The 19,778-nt window shown below is 37.9% G+C and overlaps 1 protein-coding gene across 2 annotated transcripts in view; it reads left to right on the top strand.

The window, feature by feature from the left end:
* The window catches only part of NAALADL2 (N-acetylated alpha-linked acidic dipeptidase like 2), a 1,154,148-nt gene that overhangs the window by 1,050,651 nt on the left and 83,719 nt on the right, over positions 1–19,778 (top strand). For both annotated transcript variants that reach the window (XM_055569014.1, XM_055569015.1), the window contains exon 12: positions 4,911–5,004. In XM_055569014.1, coding sequence (XP_055424989.1) covers positions 4,911–5,004 — 94 coding nt within the window. The remainder of the gene's footprint in view (positions 1–4,910; positions 5,005–19,778) is intronic.

Raw genomic sequence — 19,778 nt, 5'->3', positions numbered from 1 at the left:
GTCCTTCAGGGCTTGATATTTTATCCCTTGGTTGGAAGTCTTAAAAGTTGAGCCTTTAGATGTTGGGTCTTAACATTTCCTCTTCAAGGAGAAATTGAGACTTCTGAGTTCCTTTCCTATTGTATATCACTGTGATGGGGTGGAGTTTATAGCATGAACATGTCTCAGGCCTTGTTATTCATTTCCATGTGTTTTTTTTATTATTGTTCCCCCAGTGTGCCAGGGTCATTTCATCTGATTTCTGGATTTTATTTTTCAATGGGGAATGGTTTCATGTATAGCTGTAGACTCAATGTATCTGTGGGAGGAGGGGAGTTCAGGAACCTCCTATGTTACTGTCTTAACTGCAACTTAGTAAGGCTTATACTCACTGTTTTCAATATAGGATTAATTCCTCCACTATCTGAGAAGGCCTGACAAATAGCTAAGGAAAGAAGAGAAGTGAAAGGTGAAGGAGAAAAGGAAATATATATCTATCTGAATGCAGAATTCCAAAGAATATCTAGGAGGAATAAGAAAGACTTCCTAAGTGACCAGTTGCAAAGAAATAGAGGAAAACAATAGAATGGGAAAGACTAGAGATTTCTTTAAGAAAATTGGAGATACCAAGGGAACTTTTCATGCAAAGATGGGCATAATAAAGGATAGGAATGGTATGGACCTAACAGAAACAGAAGACATAAAGAAGAGGTGGCAAGAATATACAGAAGAACTATGAAAAAAAGATCTTAAATACCCAGATAACCATGATGGTGTGATCATTCACCTAGAGCCAGACATCTTGTGTGGAATCAAGTTGACCTTAGGAAGCATTACTATTAACAAAGCTAGTGGAAGTGATGGAATTTCAGTTGAGCTATTTCAAATCCTAAAAGATGATGCTGTGAAAGTGCTGCACTCAATATGCCAGCAAATTTGGAAACCTCAGCAGTGGCTACAGGACTAGAAAAGGTCAGTTTTCATTCCAATTCCAAAGAAGAGTAATGTCAAAGAAGGTTCAAACTATGGCATAATTGGACTCATATCACATGATACCAAAGTAATGCTCAAAATTCCCCAAGCTAAGTCTCAACAATATGTGTACCAAGAACTCCCAGATATGCAAGCTGGACTTAGAAAAGGCAGAGGAACCAGAGATCAAATTGCCAACATTCATTGGATCATACAAAAAGCAAGAGAATTCCAGAAAAAAAATCTACTTCTGCTTCATTGACTATGCTAAAGCCTTTGACTGTGTAGATCACAACAAACTGTGGAAAATTCTTAAAGAGATAAAAATACCATACCACCTGACCTGCCTCTTGAGAAATCTGTATGCAGGTCAGGAAGCAATGGTTAGAATTGGACATGGAACCATGGACTGGTGCAAAATTGGTAAAGGAGGATGTCAAGGCTGTATGTTGTCACCTTGTTTATTTAATTTATATCCAAAGTACTTCATGTGAAATGCTAGATTGGATGAAGCACAAGATGGAATCAAGATTGCCAGGAGAAATATCAACAACCTCAGATATGACTATAACACGACACTTATGGCAGAAAATGAAGAGGAACTTAAGAGCCTTTTGATGAAAGTGAAAGAAAAGAGTGAAAAAAAAAAAAAAACTGACTTAAAACTCAACATTCAAAAAACCAAGATCATGGCATCCAGTCCCATAACTTCATGGCAAACAGATGGGGAAAAATTGGAACCGGTGACAAGACTTTATTTTTTTGGTCCCCAAAATTACTGCAGATGATGACTGCAGCCATGAAATTAAGACACTTGCTCCTTGGAAAAAACAGCTAAGACAAACCTAGACAGCATATTAAAAAGCAGAGACATTACTTTGCCAACAAAAGTCCACATACTCAAAGCTATGGTTTTTCCAATAGTCATGTATGGATTAGAGAGTTGCAGCATAAAGAAAGCTCAGCCTCAAAGTATTGGTGCTTTTGAGCTGTGGTGTTGGAGAACTCTTGAGAGTCCCTTGGACAGCAAGGAGATCAAACCAGTCAATCCTAAAGGACATCAGTTCTGAATATTCATTGGAAGGCCTGATGCTGAAGCTGAAGCTCCAATACTTTTGGCCACCTGATGTGAAGAACTGACTCATTGGAAAAGACCCTGATGCTGGTAAAGATTGAAGGCATAAGGAGAAGGGGACGACAGAGGATGAGACGGTTGGATGGCATCACCGACTTGATGGACATGAGTTTGAGCAAGCTCCATGTGTTGGTGATGGACTGGGAAGCCTGGCATGCTTCAGTCCATACCGTTGCAAAGAGTTGGATACATTGAGCAACTGAACTGAACTGAACTGATCTGCCTCTAGGCCTGGCAAGATACTTAAATGAGATAACAAAATGTGTATAAAGCACTTTGAAAAGAAAGGAGCCTTATTTAAATGCAAAGGAAAGTTACTTTGTCATGCCTCAATAAAAATGAATTCCAGAATCCACAAAAAGGGTATGCAGTATGGTTTGTTTCTTCTCACTGCATGGCACAGCATATACAAATCTCCCTCATGTGATTGAAGATGCAAATAAAGCCTATTTACTTGAAGCATTCCATTGTGGGCCAGGTGCCTTGGAAGTCCCAGGATTTGTTACCAGCTTCTTTTTGAAACATAGCAAGGTGGCTGGTTTATATTCTAGTTGTTCTAGCTGCCAAATGACTCAAAAGACCCAAAACAAAACAACTTCTCCAGCAGCACAAGAAGAAGCTGCCTTTCTCCTGCCTTCCAATTCTTTTATTTTAATCTTTTGTAATGTGTGGTTTCCAGATTCCAAAAATGTAAACAAAACATGTCTGTTCTGTAGTTTCTATTCTCCAATGCAAATTGGAAAAAAGAAACCATAATGCCTCTTAATCTTCTTTAAACATTCCTTTTACAAATAATTTATTTCCAAATACTGGTTTTCCATACATGGTTTAGAAGGGGTGGAGTGGGCTAGAAACAGGATTCATATCAACATGTTGCATATAATGCTTTTCCTCCTGAATAGCTAACAGCATAGTCAAAGTAGGCAGTTTCCTAGAATTTTTGTGATCATATGCTGAGGATAAAATACTGCAAAATACTTGAGGCATTTGGGGAGCAGTGGTTGTTACATTGGGAGAAAAATATCTCAAAGAAATAAAGGGATCTCAAAGGTGTTTTCTTTTCCTGTTCCTAAGAAATACATTTCCTCAAGCTGTACTTTCATTATGATTTAAATTGTGTAAACAACTGGGAAATATAACTTTTAAATATTAAATGGAATTTGACCCTTGTTAAATGTGTGGATTTGAATATTTAACATCACATTCTCCTTGTAAGTTGCTTCTTTTATATGTTCTTTATGGTCTCAAATTAGTGTGTTCATTTCCCCTGTGTAGTTTCACAAGACAACATTTTCATTCATTAACATCAACATTAATAACATCAACACAGTCAAATTTCCCTATGTGCCAGCTCAGGGTTAAAAGAGATGTAGGGACATTTGTTAAGCCAAGGTAAATATTAAATATCACTTGAGGGGCTGGGGAGTAACAATGGCATTTGCCCCCAGCCCTAAGTTCCTTAGAGATGTATAAAAAGGCATATGACTTGTTCAGTCTATTAAGCAGATGCTAGTTCAGCTGTAGTGCATATGTTGGTTTTCAGACCCAGTTTTGGAGTGCAGTGGTAGAAACATATGCATGTGTGAAAATTCCAGGTGTGAGTTTAGAGAATGCCCTTTAAATTTTTATATTTTTATAATTTAATTTAAACATTGATCTCAGAGACATATAAATGGGTATTAGTTTTGATAAAGTTTGGAAAATTGATTATGAATATAGCAAAGCATAAAGTATGTGGAAACAGTGTCAGACTTTATTTTTTGGGCTCCAAAATCACTGCAGATGGTGACTGCAGCCCTGAAATTAAAAGACGCTTACTCCTTGGAAGGAAAGTTATGACCAACCTAGATAGCATATTGAAAAGCAGAGACATTATTTTGCCAACAAAGATCCATCTAGTCAAGGCTATGGTTTTTCCAGTGGTCATGTATGGATGTGAGAGTTGGACTGTGAAGAAAGCTGAGCACTGAAGAATTGATGCTTTTGAACTGTGGTGTTGGAGAAGACTCTTGAGAGTCCCTTGGACTGCAAGGAGATCCAACCAGTCCATTCTGAAGGAGATCAGCCCTGGGGTTTCTTTGGAGAGAATGATGCTGAAGCTGAAACTCCAGTACTTTGGCTGCCTCATGCGAAGAGTTGACTCATTGGAAAAGACTCTGATGCTGGGAGGAATTGGGGGCAGGAGGAGAAGGGGACGATAGAGGATGAGGTGGCTGGATGGCATCACTGACTCGATGGACTTGAGTTTGAGTGAACTCCGGGAGTTGGTGATGGACAGGGAGGCCTGGCGTGCTGCGATTCATGGGGTTGCAAAGAATCGGACACAACTGAGTGACTGAACTGAACTGAACTGATGTGAATTTTAAAGGATTTTAAAAATTATATCTTACATGAAATTAACTGATCATTAATTTTGTCTGGAATTTTCCTAGCTCCTATAACCAGCTATTGATTTGCAGTTGTTCCTCTTGATGGTTTTATCATGTGACATTCTGAACTGTTTTATAAGGAATTGTTTTAAAGTTTATGTTTAACAACTCCTTCAACTAGGGAAACTATTTCTTAATATTTTAGCCCCAAAGAAAGAAAATATTTTATCTCCTTATACTAATCTAAGACATGGAAAATATACTGAGGACTTTTTTTTTTTTTTCTTTACAGAAAGACAAAGATTTTTTTAAAGGTTTTTAAGAAAAGAAATATTATAAAAATAAATTTGCCCTCTTTTTTTTTTTACTCTAGATAAGAGTATAAAATTGCATGAAATAATGAAAAACAAACAAAAACCCTTAATACTAAATTCTAGTATTTTTTTTTCTTTCAGCTCTCAGGAGAAGTGATTTTGCAAATTGCCAACGAACCAGTTCTGCCCTTTAATGCTCTTGATATAGCTTTAGAAGTTCAAAACAGCCTTAAAGGTAATTTTTCTTTGGATTATAGTAATTTTAGCAAATGAAAATGTTCGACTAATTTTCAACAGGTATAAAGTCAACAACTATTTCACTAGGAATGGTAATGTGGCACTTTCCTTCATATAGAGGATTATGTTGAGAAGAGCTTAGAAGAATGTTGGCTGCCGTGTCAATAAGAATAAGGTTGGTAAAGAATCTGCCTGCGGTGCAGGAGACCTGGGTTTGATCTCTGAGTTGGGAAGATCCCCTGGAGGAGGGCATGGCAACCAACTCCAGTATCCTTTCCTGGAAAATCTTATGGACAGAAGAGCCTGGTGGGCTACAGTTCATGGGGTTGAAAGAGTTGGACACGACTTAGCGTTTAAACCACCACATGCCTAATAGTCAGTCAGTTCAAACAATATTGGCTGCAAGTTTGTGCTTTGAGATTGGTTTCTGTGAGGTATGAGCTGGGGCCATTTGACTGAAGTGTTGGCTCATTCTAGATTAAGGCTGACAAGGAGGAAACCAAGAAATTATTTCCATAGTCTCTATTTCAGTTGCTTCATGTTTGTATATATCTCTTTCTAAAATTTTTAATATCACCCTAATAATTACCTTTATTTTCCATTTTTCTATATATAAACCTTTCAACCAAACTTTTAGTTTATCTCTATTCCCCAAATACAAAGGGCAGTGTTGTAAATAATTTAAAAGTGCACCCTCCTTATCTTTGAGCCACACATCTTACTACCATATCATTTGTAAACATGTATTTCTCAATATAAAAGCAAATATTTTCACTATAGTACTTAAACAGTAATTCTTGGGAAATGGGTCAGTCTAAAGAGCCAAACAGTTCTAGTATCTAAAGCTTTAATACTTTGAAAATTTTGACTACCTGGATTCATCCTTAATCCAGAGAGTACTACAATAAAATATTTTTTCCCCTCAGTGATTCTTATGACTTTTATTATATTGGCTGTAAAACTGTGACCTTGGGAGCAATTGAGCTGTTTAGGGCCTTTTACTCCTATACTAAATGGACTCATATTATTCTACTCTGGGGATATTTAAGCTTGTCTCTATTTTTTTCTATTTTGTCAAGCTTCATTTTATTGTTGTCAGTATGACTACCTGTAGCAGTCACTCTGTCCTCCATTTAAAATTTTCTATTTCTAGAATATTTTGTAGAGACTGAGTAACCAAGTATATGGTATTTTATAAAATAAGAATAGTGTAAGCATAAATAAATGGTTAAAAACTTCTGTGAATAATACATTCTTTGCAAGGATTTCTTTTAGCCATCTATTTTGTTCTGTAGACTGTTTTGCTTTTACTTTAGTTCTCATTTTCATACTTTAAAAATTTCAGTTGGTACTTCATATTATACTTAAAACTTGCAGAGAACAAATGGAGAAGACTTATTTGTATTACAAGAAGATTTGTCCATCTATAAAGAATAACTCTCATGCATAGAAATGAGCCTGAAGGAGTATACTGTGAAATAGTAACACTGTACAATAGAATTATAAATGATTTACAGGTCACTTTTCTGAGTTCAGATCTATGGTAAATGTTTAATACCTTTGTAATAAAGATATCAAGATATATTTTTAAAATTAAGCAAACCCAGCAAAACCAAAAGCAGTAGCAATACTGTCATTTTGAGTTCCAAATTCTATTATTTTTTAAACAATTGGGTGTACTTTTTAAATCTATAAGTAATACTTTAGCATTATTATTTCTATATGAGTGTTTTAATTAACGTAGTCTACTTCTGAGGGTCAGAAAAAAGTCCTAATGAGTCATTGTTAGAATTATATCATTACTGTTTTTTTTTTTTTTTTCCTTTGTGTGTATGTGGGCAGGTAGTTAGGAATCTCTTTGAAAATACAGGGAAGTACTCTCTCTTTCTTCAGAAAATTGCACTTGTACAAAACAGTTTGCGTATATCTCTCAGACTTTACGAGATCTCCTGAACTCATTTATTCATTCATTTAACAAATATTTATTGACTGTCCATGGTATTCCTGGTATGGTTATATGATCAGAAAACCAAAACATAAAACCAAGCCTGTAGGTAAATAAATAAAACAAAATTAAAATTTCTACTGCTAAGAAACATATGTACATGGTAGAACAAAATTGCCATAAGACAAAGCAATTTTTAAATTAGCTTTATGCTCAAATAGTTCCCTAATATCAATCACTTTGGAATAAATTTGTATTAAGTGTTACAGAGCACAACTGACCGTGGTTGTACCCAGGGCACAGTGGAGAGATCTGGTCTGGGAATATATATGTGAGAGTTGTCCCAGATGAGATTTCTAGTTCAGTGCAGACAGAGGACAGAAAGGGCTTCCTAGGTGGCATAGTGGTGAAGAATCCACCTGCCAATGCAGGAGATGTAAGAGTTGGAGCCTGGTGTTGGGAAGATCCCCTGGGGGTGGGCACAGCACCCAACTCCAAAATTCTTGCCTGGAGAACTCCATGGACAGAGGAGCCTGGTGGGCTACAGTCCATGGGGTCACAGAGAATCAGACAGGACCGAGCACAGCACAGCAGCAGCAGCAAAGGACAGAAAAGGCTTATGATTTCTGGGCATGTCTACGTTTAGAAATAGGAACAGAAGAGGAATCTGAGAAAGAGACTGAGAAGACAAAGGATAAGAGACAAACTAGGTGAATGTGATATCTTGAAGCCAAGGAAATAAAAGCTTTGAAAGAGGAAGGAGGGATCCACTCCATCAAATACTACTACAGGTTAAGAAACGTGAGGACCAAGTATTGACAGCTAGATTGAGCAATTTGGAGGTCACCGATGATCTCAATGAAAGCAGTTTTAGTAGAGTGGTATACAAAATTGTCTCATTAGAGGGGTTCAAAAGAAAATGAGAAGTGATAAATTGGGGACTGGTGCTGTTAGATGTGGAGAAGGCAATGGCAACACACTCCAGTACTCTGGAAAATTCCATGGGTGGAGGAGCCTGGTAGGCTGCAGTCCATGGGGTCACTAAGAGTCGGACACGACTGAGCGACTTCACTTTCACCTTTCACTTTCACGCATTGGAGAAGGAAATGGCAACCCACTCCAGTGTTCTTGCCTGGAGAATCCCAGGGACAGGGTGGGCTGCTGTCTATGGGGTTGTACAAAGTCGGACACAACTGAAGCGACTTAGCAGCAGCAGCAGCAGCAGCAGCTGTTAGATGGAAAGCTTGGAGTTGAGGACTGTTCAGTTCAGTTCAGTCGCTCAGTGGTCTCCAACTCTTTGTGACCCCATGAACCACAGTACACCAGGCCTCCCTGTCAATCACCAACTCCTGGAGTCCACCCAAACCTATGTCCATCAAGTCGGTGATATCATCTCATCCTCTGTCATCCCCTTCTCCTCCTGCCCTCAATCTTTCCCAGCATCAGGGTCTTTTCCAATGAGTCAACTCTTCTCATCATATGGCCAAAGTATTGGAGTTTCAGCTTCAACATCAGTCCCTCCAATGAACACCCAGGACTGATCTCCCTTAGGATGGACTAGTTGGATCTCCTTGCAGTCCAGGGGACTCTCAAGAGTCTTCTCCAACACCACAGTTCAAAAGCATCAATTCTTCGGCTTTCTTCACAGTCCAGTTCTCACATCCATACATGACCAGTGGAAAAACCAGAGCCTTGACTAGACGGACCTTTGTTGGCAAAGTAATGTCTCTGCTTTTTAATATGCTGTCTAGGTTGGTCATAACTTTCCTTCCAAGGAGTAAGCATCTTTTAATTTCATGGCTGCAATCACCATCTGCAGTGATTCTGAAGCCCAGAAAAATAAAGTCAGACACTGTGTCCACTGTTTCCCCATCTATTTCCCATGAAGTGATGGGACCAGATGCCATGATCTTAGTTTTCTGAATGTTGAGCTTTAAGCCAACTTTTTCACTCTCCTCTTTCACTTTCATCAAGAGGGCTTTAGTTCTTCCTCACTTTCTGCCATAAGGGTGGTGTTATCTGCATACAGTTAGCATGTTTCTATTTTGATGAGAATGATCTGATGGAGAGTGAGGATTTGATTCAGATGAAAGGAGAATTTAAAAAAGCCATTTTTTTTTTTAATTTTTGAAGAAAGTGAAAGGAATTGCTGGAATGTTTTTCTTCAAGAAGCAGCATAAGATGGAGAATGTTGCCTTAGTTATACTGCTACTGCTAAGTCACTTCAGTTGTGTCCGACTCTGTGTGACCCCATAGCTGGCAGCCCACCAGGCTCCCCCGTCCCTGGGTTACTCCAGGCAAGAACACTGGAGTGGGTTGCCATTTCCTTCTTCAATGCATGAAAGTGAAAAGTGAAAGTGAAGTCGCTCAGTCATGTCTGACTCTTAGCGACCCCATGGACTGCAGCCTACCAGGCTCCTCCATCCACGGGATTTTCCAGGCAAGAATACTGGAGTTGGGTGCCATTGCCTTCTCTGTGCCTTAGTTATAAACATCCATAAAAATATGAAGGAACACAGAGCATATTGTATGGGGTAAGTAAGTGTGGTTGTGGGAACTCTTGTCAACCTCTTTGATTGTAATAAACAATATAATAGTTGCTTGGGAAGGTGAAAGAAGGATTGGTCGTTTGGGCACCATTAATCATTCAGAAGAAATGTTTTAAGTGAGATATGCTGTGTGCTGTGCTTGCTCTCTCAGTCATGTCCAACTCTTTGTGAGCCCATGGACTGTAGCCCACTAGGCTCCTCTGTCTATGAGGATTCTCCAGGCACGAATACTGGAGTGTGTTGCCATGCCCTCCTCCAGGGGATCTTCCCAATCCAGGGATTGAACCCAGGTCTCCTACAGTGCAGGTAGTTTCTTTACCATCTGAGTCATCAGGGAAGTCTTTAAGTGAGATAATTCAACATAATTGTATATTTTTTTCCAGCCTTCAGCTGGGGATTCAGGCATAGAACAGGCAGATTTGGATTTAATCAGAGCTAGGGCTTTGCTGGGAGGGAGAAAATGAGCTAGATAAGGTTAGGGAAAATGAGAGTGAGAGTGAAAGTGTCTGAAAAGGAGTGCTCATACGGATGGACTGACATACCTAAACTGGGTGTGGAATAAAGTAAGGATACAAAGGGAATGAGAGCAAGCACAAAGAACAGAGGATCAATAGACTTCATTTATTGTCAATCCAAATAATTAGAAAAAGTAAGCAGAAAAGACCCGCAATTGGAATTGTTGAAAATCTGATCATAAAAAGAGTGCAGATATTGGTAATGACAGTGTCAGGGTTGAGGCAGGACCATGGAAGTGTGGTAGCTGGTCAACAGAGGAAAAGAGCTATGGAAAAAGAGGCCAGACTATGTCTATGTGGATACTGATATTGTCAAGAGCTAAGACAGGAGTACTTCTTATAAGAAACAGTGATTGAACCAGGAGGTAAAATCTTCAGAGAATGATCAGGGACTTAAAGACACTTCATATTGTTCTCCTATGGCTAGTGGTATAGAGGGCCTGGGAGAAAAGAGAGCTACTGCTGAAAAGTGATGTGACGGGAGCATTGTCAATAGTGGAGATCCAGGTTTCAGTTGAGGCAAACAGTTATAGAAAACAGTCTGAGAACAGGCCAGGTTACTAATCCTTTCTTTGATAACTATATCTAAAAGCATGTCAGTACAGGGGAGACAACAAGACAAGATGAAACGGCAGTCATTCCACAGTGATTTCCACTGCAGGCCAGACATGACAAAGTTTAGATGAAACCCCCTTGAAAATCTCAGGTTCTCAGTTGGATGAGCCAGGAGCATTTTGGCTTCTTGCTGTTATATTGGACTGTTTCTTCTTTGGTGGTTGGTTATTTTTGAGTTTTGCTTCTTTTGATGTTAAAATCCTTGGGTCTCCCTGTCATTTTCACTCAGAAAGATGTAGCCAGACGTGAGATACGCCCATACTAAAAAGACAAAGCAAAGCAAAACAAAATGTAACCCCCAAAATAGGCAAAAATTATTCCTTTACCATGACCTGGCTATAACTATTTGATCAAAGGGATATGAGTAGTCACCTTTAAGCTATACATTTTTCTAGTCATCAAGATTTAAAACTATTTGAATTATCTGAATCATAGTAAAAGATTATTTAAATGTTTGCTAAATTGTGGGCAATTTTGTTTACTTATTCTGTTTTGACTACTTTGGTTATAACCTTAGTTTTAAAATAGGATATCTTAATGTTCTAATGCATGAATAATGGACATCACTTATCAACAACTAAGTAAATATTTGTTTTAATTTTAGCTACAATGGTAGATGATTTCACTAGCTAAACAGAGTTCCTATACCATGTTAAATGAAACATATAGTTTTATTGCTTGATACAGCTTTGTTGATATATTTTCTTATATTTCTATGACAGTTAATGGTGATTAGTCTTAAGTTCTCAATTACAGTTTAAAAAAATGACCTTCAAGGCTGAACTATAAAATACTGTTTCTCCTTATTGCAAAGAGTTTAAGTATGAAGGTCTCTGAAACCTGATTGCATTTTCAATGGTGTAATTTTTACCCCTTGACAACCAGCCATCTTGTTTATTTATTACACTAGTTTACGGTAGCAGCAGACCATTCTCTATCCTTCTCACAACCCCCAGAAAGAAGGATAATTTACCAGTGAATAATTTGTTTGAGTTGATTTATTAGATGGTTCTTGAAAGCTCATTTTGACTGAGTGACCTTGGCTCTTAATATTTGGTCAATGCCAAGCACATAATAGAGGATGAATATTTATAACATGGTTGGTACATGGGGATATAGTATAAACAGTGACTGATAAGATAACTGACATGCATCAGATGTATTTATGACAAATAAAAGTATGTCCAAAAAATGCACACACAAGCCAATGGTACTAGTTTATGGGGGCAAAGAAGAGTGTCAGGAATAAGTAAAGTTGCACTTACCACACCCTTGAACCTGGAAGCCAATTAAGGAGTAAGCACTTGATGACCTTACTAAATTTGCAATTTCTCACTTTATCCACTTTTTAATGCAAAAACAGCACTTCAAAATAATTAACAACTATATAATTCTGATACTTTTTGTTTAAGTTTATAGTTTCTCACTTTATCTACTTTGTAATGCAAAAATAGCACTTCAAAAGAATTAACAACTGTGTAATTCTGATGCTTTTTGTTTTCTTTGCCAGAATCCTGAATGTTAATTATTTAGCATGATTATAAAAACTACAAATGACCAAATAAAGTAAAAATAATTTTCATCTGATCTGGCTATGTACACATTTAGTGCAATCCAGACCCAACAGGAAACACAATTTCGAACTGTGTGGCTTGTTGCCACCTCTGATTGTCTCACTCAATGTGAAATGGTTGTTGGCAGCTTTTCCACTGTTTTTTGAAATGCTAACAATGCTGATTTGATCTGACTTTTTTCTTTGTTTCTTTATAAGCTTTGATAATTCATTAGCATCAATCACTTCATTTTAGGAGGAGGGATAGTGTTTCAATGTGATGATGCCACTGAGGCAAGCTCTATGATTTCTTTAAGATTTGTAGTTTCATATTTTCACTTGTCATGTTGGTTCTTTACTACAATCCCAAGTGATTGGGACCTGTATAGTGTCTTTTTTTCCCCCCTTTCTGAGTAATGTAAGACGAATTTCCCAATTTGCAAGTAAGTATGCACTTTATAAATTGCATGATCACATCCTCAGTCTCTCTGTATCCAGTCTTGGTTTTAATGACTACCAATTCAAACTCTGGACCAGCCTATAGATAGTAAAGGGTAGATATCTGGTTCTGTGTTCTCCCTGAGAAATCTGAAGCAGATCATCTAAAATCCAAATATTTCCAGGGAAAGATTGTGTTTCCAAGGGAATTCTGAACCATGCCAGATTAGTAGTGGTCTAAACTAGCATTTCTGGAACTGAGTTTTTGGTGTGACGAGGACTTAACAACATTCTCTGAGAAGTGTCTTATATTGCTTACCCAAATTGGTAGAGAATTTTGATAAGAGATTAACCATTCATTGGATGTAAATTCCTAAAAAAAAATATGTTTAGTTTCAGTCTCCATTATATTTCTGTATGGATTCTGATTATATAACTATATTACAGATTGCATGTCATTTATTAATATTCCACACCTCATCCAAAAAGGAATGTGAGACAGCTGGGTCTGCAACAAATCTGATCATTTCTAAAATGTCAGTGTGTGTCTCCTGAAATTAGATTTTCTTTCTCCTCATTTCTCTTTGAACTCATATTTTTATTGCATAATGTTCCTTAATTATTATCCTAAATATGGTGTCTCCTTTGTTTTCCTCAGAGTTATACTTTCTTTGCTCCATTTTACCCATCTCAGAATTTGTTGCTATTCATTCAGCTTTCTTTTGTGATCATTTTCTTCCCTGCTCTGAATACTTCATCCAAATCTGCTGGAAGGTTTCTTTTCACATGTGTCACTACATTGATTGAAATATATTAATGACTTAGTATCATTTTTACTATCACAATAATGAACTATTATATTATGAATTTGTTTTCCCTAAGAGTAGTATTAGGATAAAACCCTGTATCCATGACAGGATAGCACTACAATTCATTAGGCTTTAAGTGTTGCTTCACTGGCAACACTTACAAAGTCACTTTTTTTTAAAGATACTTTTAATTATAGCTTGTAATAGAGCATAAAGTGCCCTGCCCTCATGTTGATTAATTGTATTAAAGCCTTTTCTTTTTCAGTTTCTTGGTTTAGTCAAAGCATAATTAAACTCACATGTTTTATTAAATATAAAACTCCAACTTTCTGCCTCAGGAAGAGTGATAAAAAATAACCACACATTAATTTAATTCATTCAAGAAAGCTTGTGCTCACTCTTCCAGAGCCACCAATAACCAGATCATGTAGTTGCAAACAGAATACAGTGGCCACATCTGTGAGCCATGAAAAGAGCCTCTGGATCAATTTCTGTACTAGGCAGAAAGACACTGTTGGGAGAACCCATTCAATGCAATATATGAAAAGTCTTGCTAGATTTCCATCTGCCGTGGCTACCTGGATTTTTTGGATAATATTTGAATGCAAGATAATCTTTAGAGGACAGGAGGAGAAGGGAACGACAGAGGATGAGATGGTTGGATGGCATCACTGACTCAATGGACATGAGTTTGGGTAAACTCCAGGAGTTGGTGACGGACAAGGAGGCCTGGCATGCTGCGGTTCATGGGGTCTCAAAGAATCGGACATGACTGAGCGACTGAACTGAACTGAACTGAATCTTTAGAACGTGTTGCCTCTGTTTTTTAAAAGTGGCCCACCTGATTCTTCTAAACATGCCACTTTGGCATCTTTGCAAAATGAATTTCTACTGTGTTCAGTTTAGAAATAATTATTCACTGTCTTCTGGCATATTGCATTTTGAAAATAATATCCTTTTATTTATGCATTGTAGAATCAATGTTAGATTATTTGAGTATCAGCAGTGCAGTAGCTCTCACACTTCTTTCTCTACCTGCATTTTTGTTTGTTTAACTTCTTTAAATAACCAGCTGAGATGATTCATTGTGATTCATACTAAAGAAGGCAGCATGAAGAATAGAAAATGCAGGATAATAAAGGACTGTTGTTTCCCCTGGCTGAAATCATATTGGACATTTCTTTTCTTCTCTTTAGTGATGCCACAAGATATTTTTAAGACAACATTAAGTAGCACGCATTCCCGTCCCCCCCACCAAATAATCTTCTATTCTGCTTTTAACTGCTGTGTTATGCAGAACATAAATCATACTTTTTCTTAGCACTATAAATCAGTGAAATCTAAGCTGTGATTGCGCAATTGTTAGCACCTTTAAAATTGTGATAAGCTCAATCTGTAGAAGAAGAGATACTGGGAAATACTATTAAAGTAAAAGGCTATGTTAGTTTGATACAAAAATATAGTTTTAGAGTATGACCAGTACATTTCATTCTTAATTCAAAATGAAATTGAGTGAGTTTTTAAAAAGTACAGCCAGAAAGCAGAACCAAAAAATAGAAATAAACTAAAACTTTTTGAAGTATGAAACTCGAGAGGCCACAATAGTAGGCAGTAAAATCGTTATTTAAAATGAGACAGTTATAAATTTGTTCAGGTGACTGCAGAACAGACATAATACACATGGGTTTCTGCCAAGCAGAAACTCATCAATGTATGAAGTGCTGCAGGATAAGAGGTTGTTTGTGCTGGTCTCAGACTCTGTAGTTACTGTTCATACCCAGATGCCTTAGAGGCCTTGTGGGTAGGACGTGTATTAAATAACTTTAAGTGTCTGATCTATTGTTGGAAGGTATTTTAGGGTCCTATACCAAGGGTACTCAAGAACACATTTTCTGGGAAGCACCTTGGCACTTTAGGGGTTACTGCCCAAAACCCAGGTAATGTGCTAAAAGCCTTATGTTCTTTGTGACATTTAACCTTACTCTAACCTCATGGGCTGAACTGAGTATTATGACCAATTTAGAAATTAAGAAATTGCCTAGGAAGGGTTTTGAGTCTTACTTGGGTGTATACATTTATGTGGTAGATTTAGGACTGGAATATAGGGCCATCAGATTCCAAGGCCTCTGCCCTCCCACTACCATATTCTGCCTTCTGAATGGGGAGAAGAGCACAGGGTGATTGTTGGCTAGAAGGCAGGGGACTCTGAGGAGTAGGGATCTGCTTCCTCTAGTATATTTTAGTTTCTCCTGAAGTGACTTGTCTAGATCTCAGTATCCATCTCTATATCCACTGACTGGTAATTCCTCCTTCCTTCTCTCTTCCCTCTTCCTCTTCACTTAATATTAATACTGATTATAATATCCAGCCCTGTCCTTTCTACAGAAACCTGGAAAAATGGAAGGGTGTAAGTTAGACATGGGTTCATCCTCTAGAAGGATGAGGACTGGGGGAAATGAGGGAAGACTAATCAATATTGTTATTTCTAGATGGAACACCCTACCTCAACTGCTTTAATATAGGTAGTTTCCAGACTTTTAAGAGTTCCATTAGAGGTCAGTTTCTGTGTAATTTCATGATCACTCAAGTTTCACTTCTTCCCTGGGATCTAATTAGGATATTGCTATACCCGATGATGTATTCCTTCATCTTTAAGAGCATTTATTTCACTTCATACTTATTTATTCCCTGTTTTTGGATTATTTCTAACTAGATTAGAAATTTATTACGATGAGATATTTAATTTTTTGTGTCTTACAGAACCAGTACTTATAAAACAGTACACAAAATAGGACTCAATAAGTAGTTGGTGAAAATATATTTGTATTTTGCATAGAAATGGAGGAAAAAATGCAAACTGTTTTCATTTGAAATTTAGAAGTACATTGCAATTGCCTGTTGAATGTCAAGATAATTTTAATAGGTAGTCTCAATAATTTTATATTATATTAAGGTTTGTACTCAATATTTATCACAAATCATTATGTTCTGCCATGCTGTAAAAACTTATAATGGTTGGCTTTTCACCAAGAGCAAAGATATAAAAGGGTCAATTTTAAAGGTTGACTGTATTATACAGAGTGAAGTAAGTCAAGAAGAGAAACACCAATACGGTATATTAATGCATATATGTGGAATTTAGAAAGATGGTTAATGATGACCCTATATGCAAGACAGCAAAAGAGACACAAATATAAAGAACAGACTTTTGGACTCTGTGGGAGAAGGTGAGGGTGGGATGATTTGATGAATAGCATTGAAACATGTATATTGCCATATGTAAAACAGATGACCAGTGCAAGTTCCATGCATGAAGCAGGGAACTCAAAGCCAGTGCTCTGGGACAACCCAGAGTGGGGAGGGAGGTGGGTGGGGGCTTCAGGATGAGGGGACACATATACATCCATGGCCGATTCATGTCAATGTGGGCAAAAGCCACCACAATACTGTAGAGTAACTAGCCTCCAATTAAATTAATTAAAAAATAATAGTCAAGAAGTAGAAAGAAAAAAAAATAAAGGTTGATTGTCTAGTTCTGTATTTTTTTTATAGAAATGTAGATTTACAATGTTGTATTAATTACTGCTATACGGCAGTGACCCAGTTATACATACACACACACACATACACATGAACACACACACACACACACACACACGTGCACGCGCGCGCGCACACACACACACACATAGTTGTTTTCCTATCATTTTCCATTATGGTTTATCAGTATATTCAATAATGTTCCCTATACTATGGAGTAGGGCATGGTTGTTTATCCATTCTATGTATATTAGGTTGCATATGTTAATCTCAAACTCCCAATCCATCACTCTTCTACCCCCCACCCCCCTGGCAAGCACTAGTCTATTCTCTATGTTTGTGATTCTGATTCTGTTTCATAATGATTTTCATTTGTGTCATATTTTAGATTTCACATATAAGTGATATCATATGATACATGAGTTTCTCTTTCTGACTAGGTCCATCCATGTTGCTGTGAATGGCACCATTTTGTTCTTTTTATGGCTAAGTGGTATTCCATTCTACACATATAAAGCATTTTCAATATCCATTCATCTGTCTGCAGACATTTACGTTGTTTCCATGTTTGGCTATTGTGAGTAACACTGCTATGAAGATAGGAGTGCATATACCTTTCCAAATTTTATTTTTGTCTAGGTATATGCTCAGGAGTGGGACTGCTGTATCATATTGCAACTCTATTTTTTAGTTATCTGAGAAACCTTCAAACCACTTTCCACAGTGGCTGCCCAATTTATGTTTACACACACAGTGTAGCATGGTTCCCTTTTCTCCACACCCTCTCTAGCACTCGTTATTTGTATAATTTTTAATCATGGCCATTCCGACAAGTGTGAGGTGATACTTCATTGTAGTTTTGATTTGCATTTCTTTCATAACTGATGATATTGAGCTTTTATCATATACCTTTTGACCATTTGTATTTCTTTGGTTGTTGCTGTTGTTGTTCAATGCTCAAATAGTTGTGTCAACTATTTGCAACTGCATGGACTGCATCATGCCAGGCTCCTCTGTCCTTCACTATCATGCAGAGTTTGCTCAAACTCATGTCCATTGAGTCAATGATGCCATCCAACCATCTCATCTTCCAATGCCCCCTTCTCCTTCTACCCTCAATCTTTCCCAGCATCAGGGTATTCTCCAATGAGTAGGTTCTTTGTATCAGTTTTGGAGCTTCAGCTTCAGCATCAGCCCTTCCAATGAATATTCAGAGTTGATTTCCTTTAGGATTGACGGGTTTGATCTCCTTGCTATCCAAGGGACTCTCAAGAGTCTTCTCCAGCACCACACACAGTTTCAAAGCATCAACTCTTTGACCCTCAGTATCTTTATGGTCCTACTATCACATTGGTACATGACTACTGGAAAAATCTTAGCTTTGACTAGATGGAACTTTGTCTAAAAGTGATGTCTCTGCATTTTAAATGATGTCTAGGTTTGTCATAGTTTTTCTTCTAAGGACTAAGCATCTATTAAATTTTTGGCTGCAGTCACCATCTGTAGTGATTTTCAGTTCATTTCAGTCGCTTAGTCATGTCTGACTTTTTGCAACCCAATAGACTGCAGCATGCCAGTCTTCCCTGTCCATTATCAACTTCCAGACCTTGCCCAAACTCACATCCATTGAGTTGCTGATGCCATACAACCATCTCATCCTCTGTCATCCCCTTCTCCTCCTGTTTTTAGCCTTTCCCAGCATCAGGGTCTTTTCAAATGAGTCAGTTCTTTGCATCAGGTGGCCAAAGTATTGGAGCTTCAGCTTCAGTGTCAGTCCTTCCAATGAATATCCAGGACTGATTTCCTTTAGGATTGACTGGTTGGATCTCTGAAGTCTAAGGGACTCTCAAGAGTCTTCTCCAACACCACAGTTCAAAAGCACCAATTCTTTGGTGCTCAACTTTCTTTATGGTCCAACTCTCACACCCAAACATGAGTACTTGAAAAACCATAGATTAGACTAGATGGACCTTTATTGGCAAAGTAACGTTTCTGCTTTTTAACATGATGTCTAGGTTTGTAATAGCTTTTCTTCCAAGGAGCAAATGTCTTTTAATTTCATGGCAGCAGTCATGATCTGCAGTGATTTAGGAGACTATGAAAATAAAGTCTCTCACTGTTTCCATTGTCTCCCCGTCTATTGACCATGAAGTGATGGGACCAAATGCCATGATCTTAGTCTTTTCAGTGTTGATTTTTAAGCCAGCTTTTTCACTCTTCTCTTTCACTTTCATCAAGAAGATCTTTAGCTTCTATTTTGTTACTGACATACCAGTGGTATCATCTGCATATCTGAGGTTATTGATATTTCTCCCTGCAATCTTGATTCTAGCTTGTGCTTCATCCAGTCCAGCATTTTGTATGATGTACTCTGCATAAAAGTTAAATAGACAAGGTGACAATATACAGTGTTTATGAACTCCTTTCCCAATTTTGAACCAGTCTATTGGCCGAGAGGAGCTAGCCCATGGCCAAGGTAAGGAGCAGTGGCTGCACTTTGCTGGAACAGCCATGAAGAGATATCCCACGTCCAAGGTAAGAGAAACCAAGTAAGAAGGTAGGCACTGAGAGAGGGCAACAGAAGGCAGACAGACTGAAACCACAATCACAGACAACTAGCCAATCTGATCACATGGACAACAGCCTTGTCTAACTCAGTGAAACTAAGCCATGCTGTGTGGGGCCACCCAAGATGGACGGGTCATGGTGGAGAGGTCTGACAGAATGTGGTCCACTGGAGAAGGGAATGGCGAACCACTTCACTATTCTTGCCTTGAGAACCCCATGAACAGTATGAAAAGGTAAAAAG

The sequence above is a fragment of the Bubalus kerabau genome, chromosome 2, assembly GCF_029407905.1.
Source record: "Bubalus kerabau isolate K-KA32 ecotype Philippines breed swamp buffalo chromosome 2, PCC_UOA_SB_1v2, whole genome shotgun sequence".
NCBI classification, from domain to species: domain Eukaryota; kingdom Metazoa; phylum Chordata; class Mammalia; order Artiodactyla; family Bovidae; genus Bubalus; species Bubalus kerabau.
This window is presented reverse-complemented; position numbering and strand designations above follow the sequence as displayed.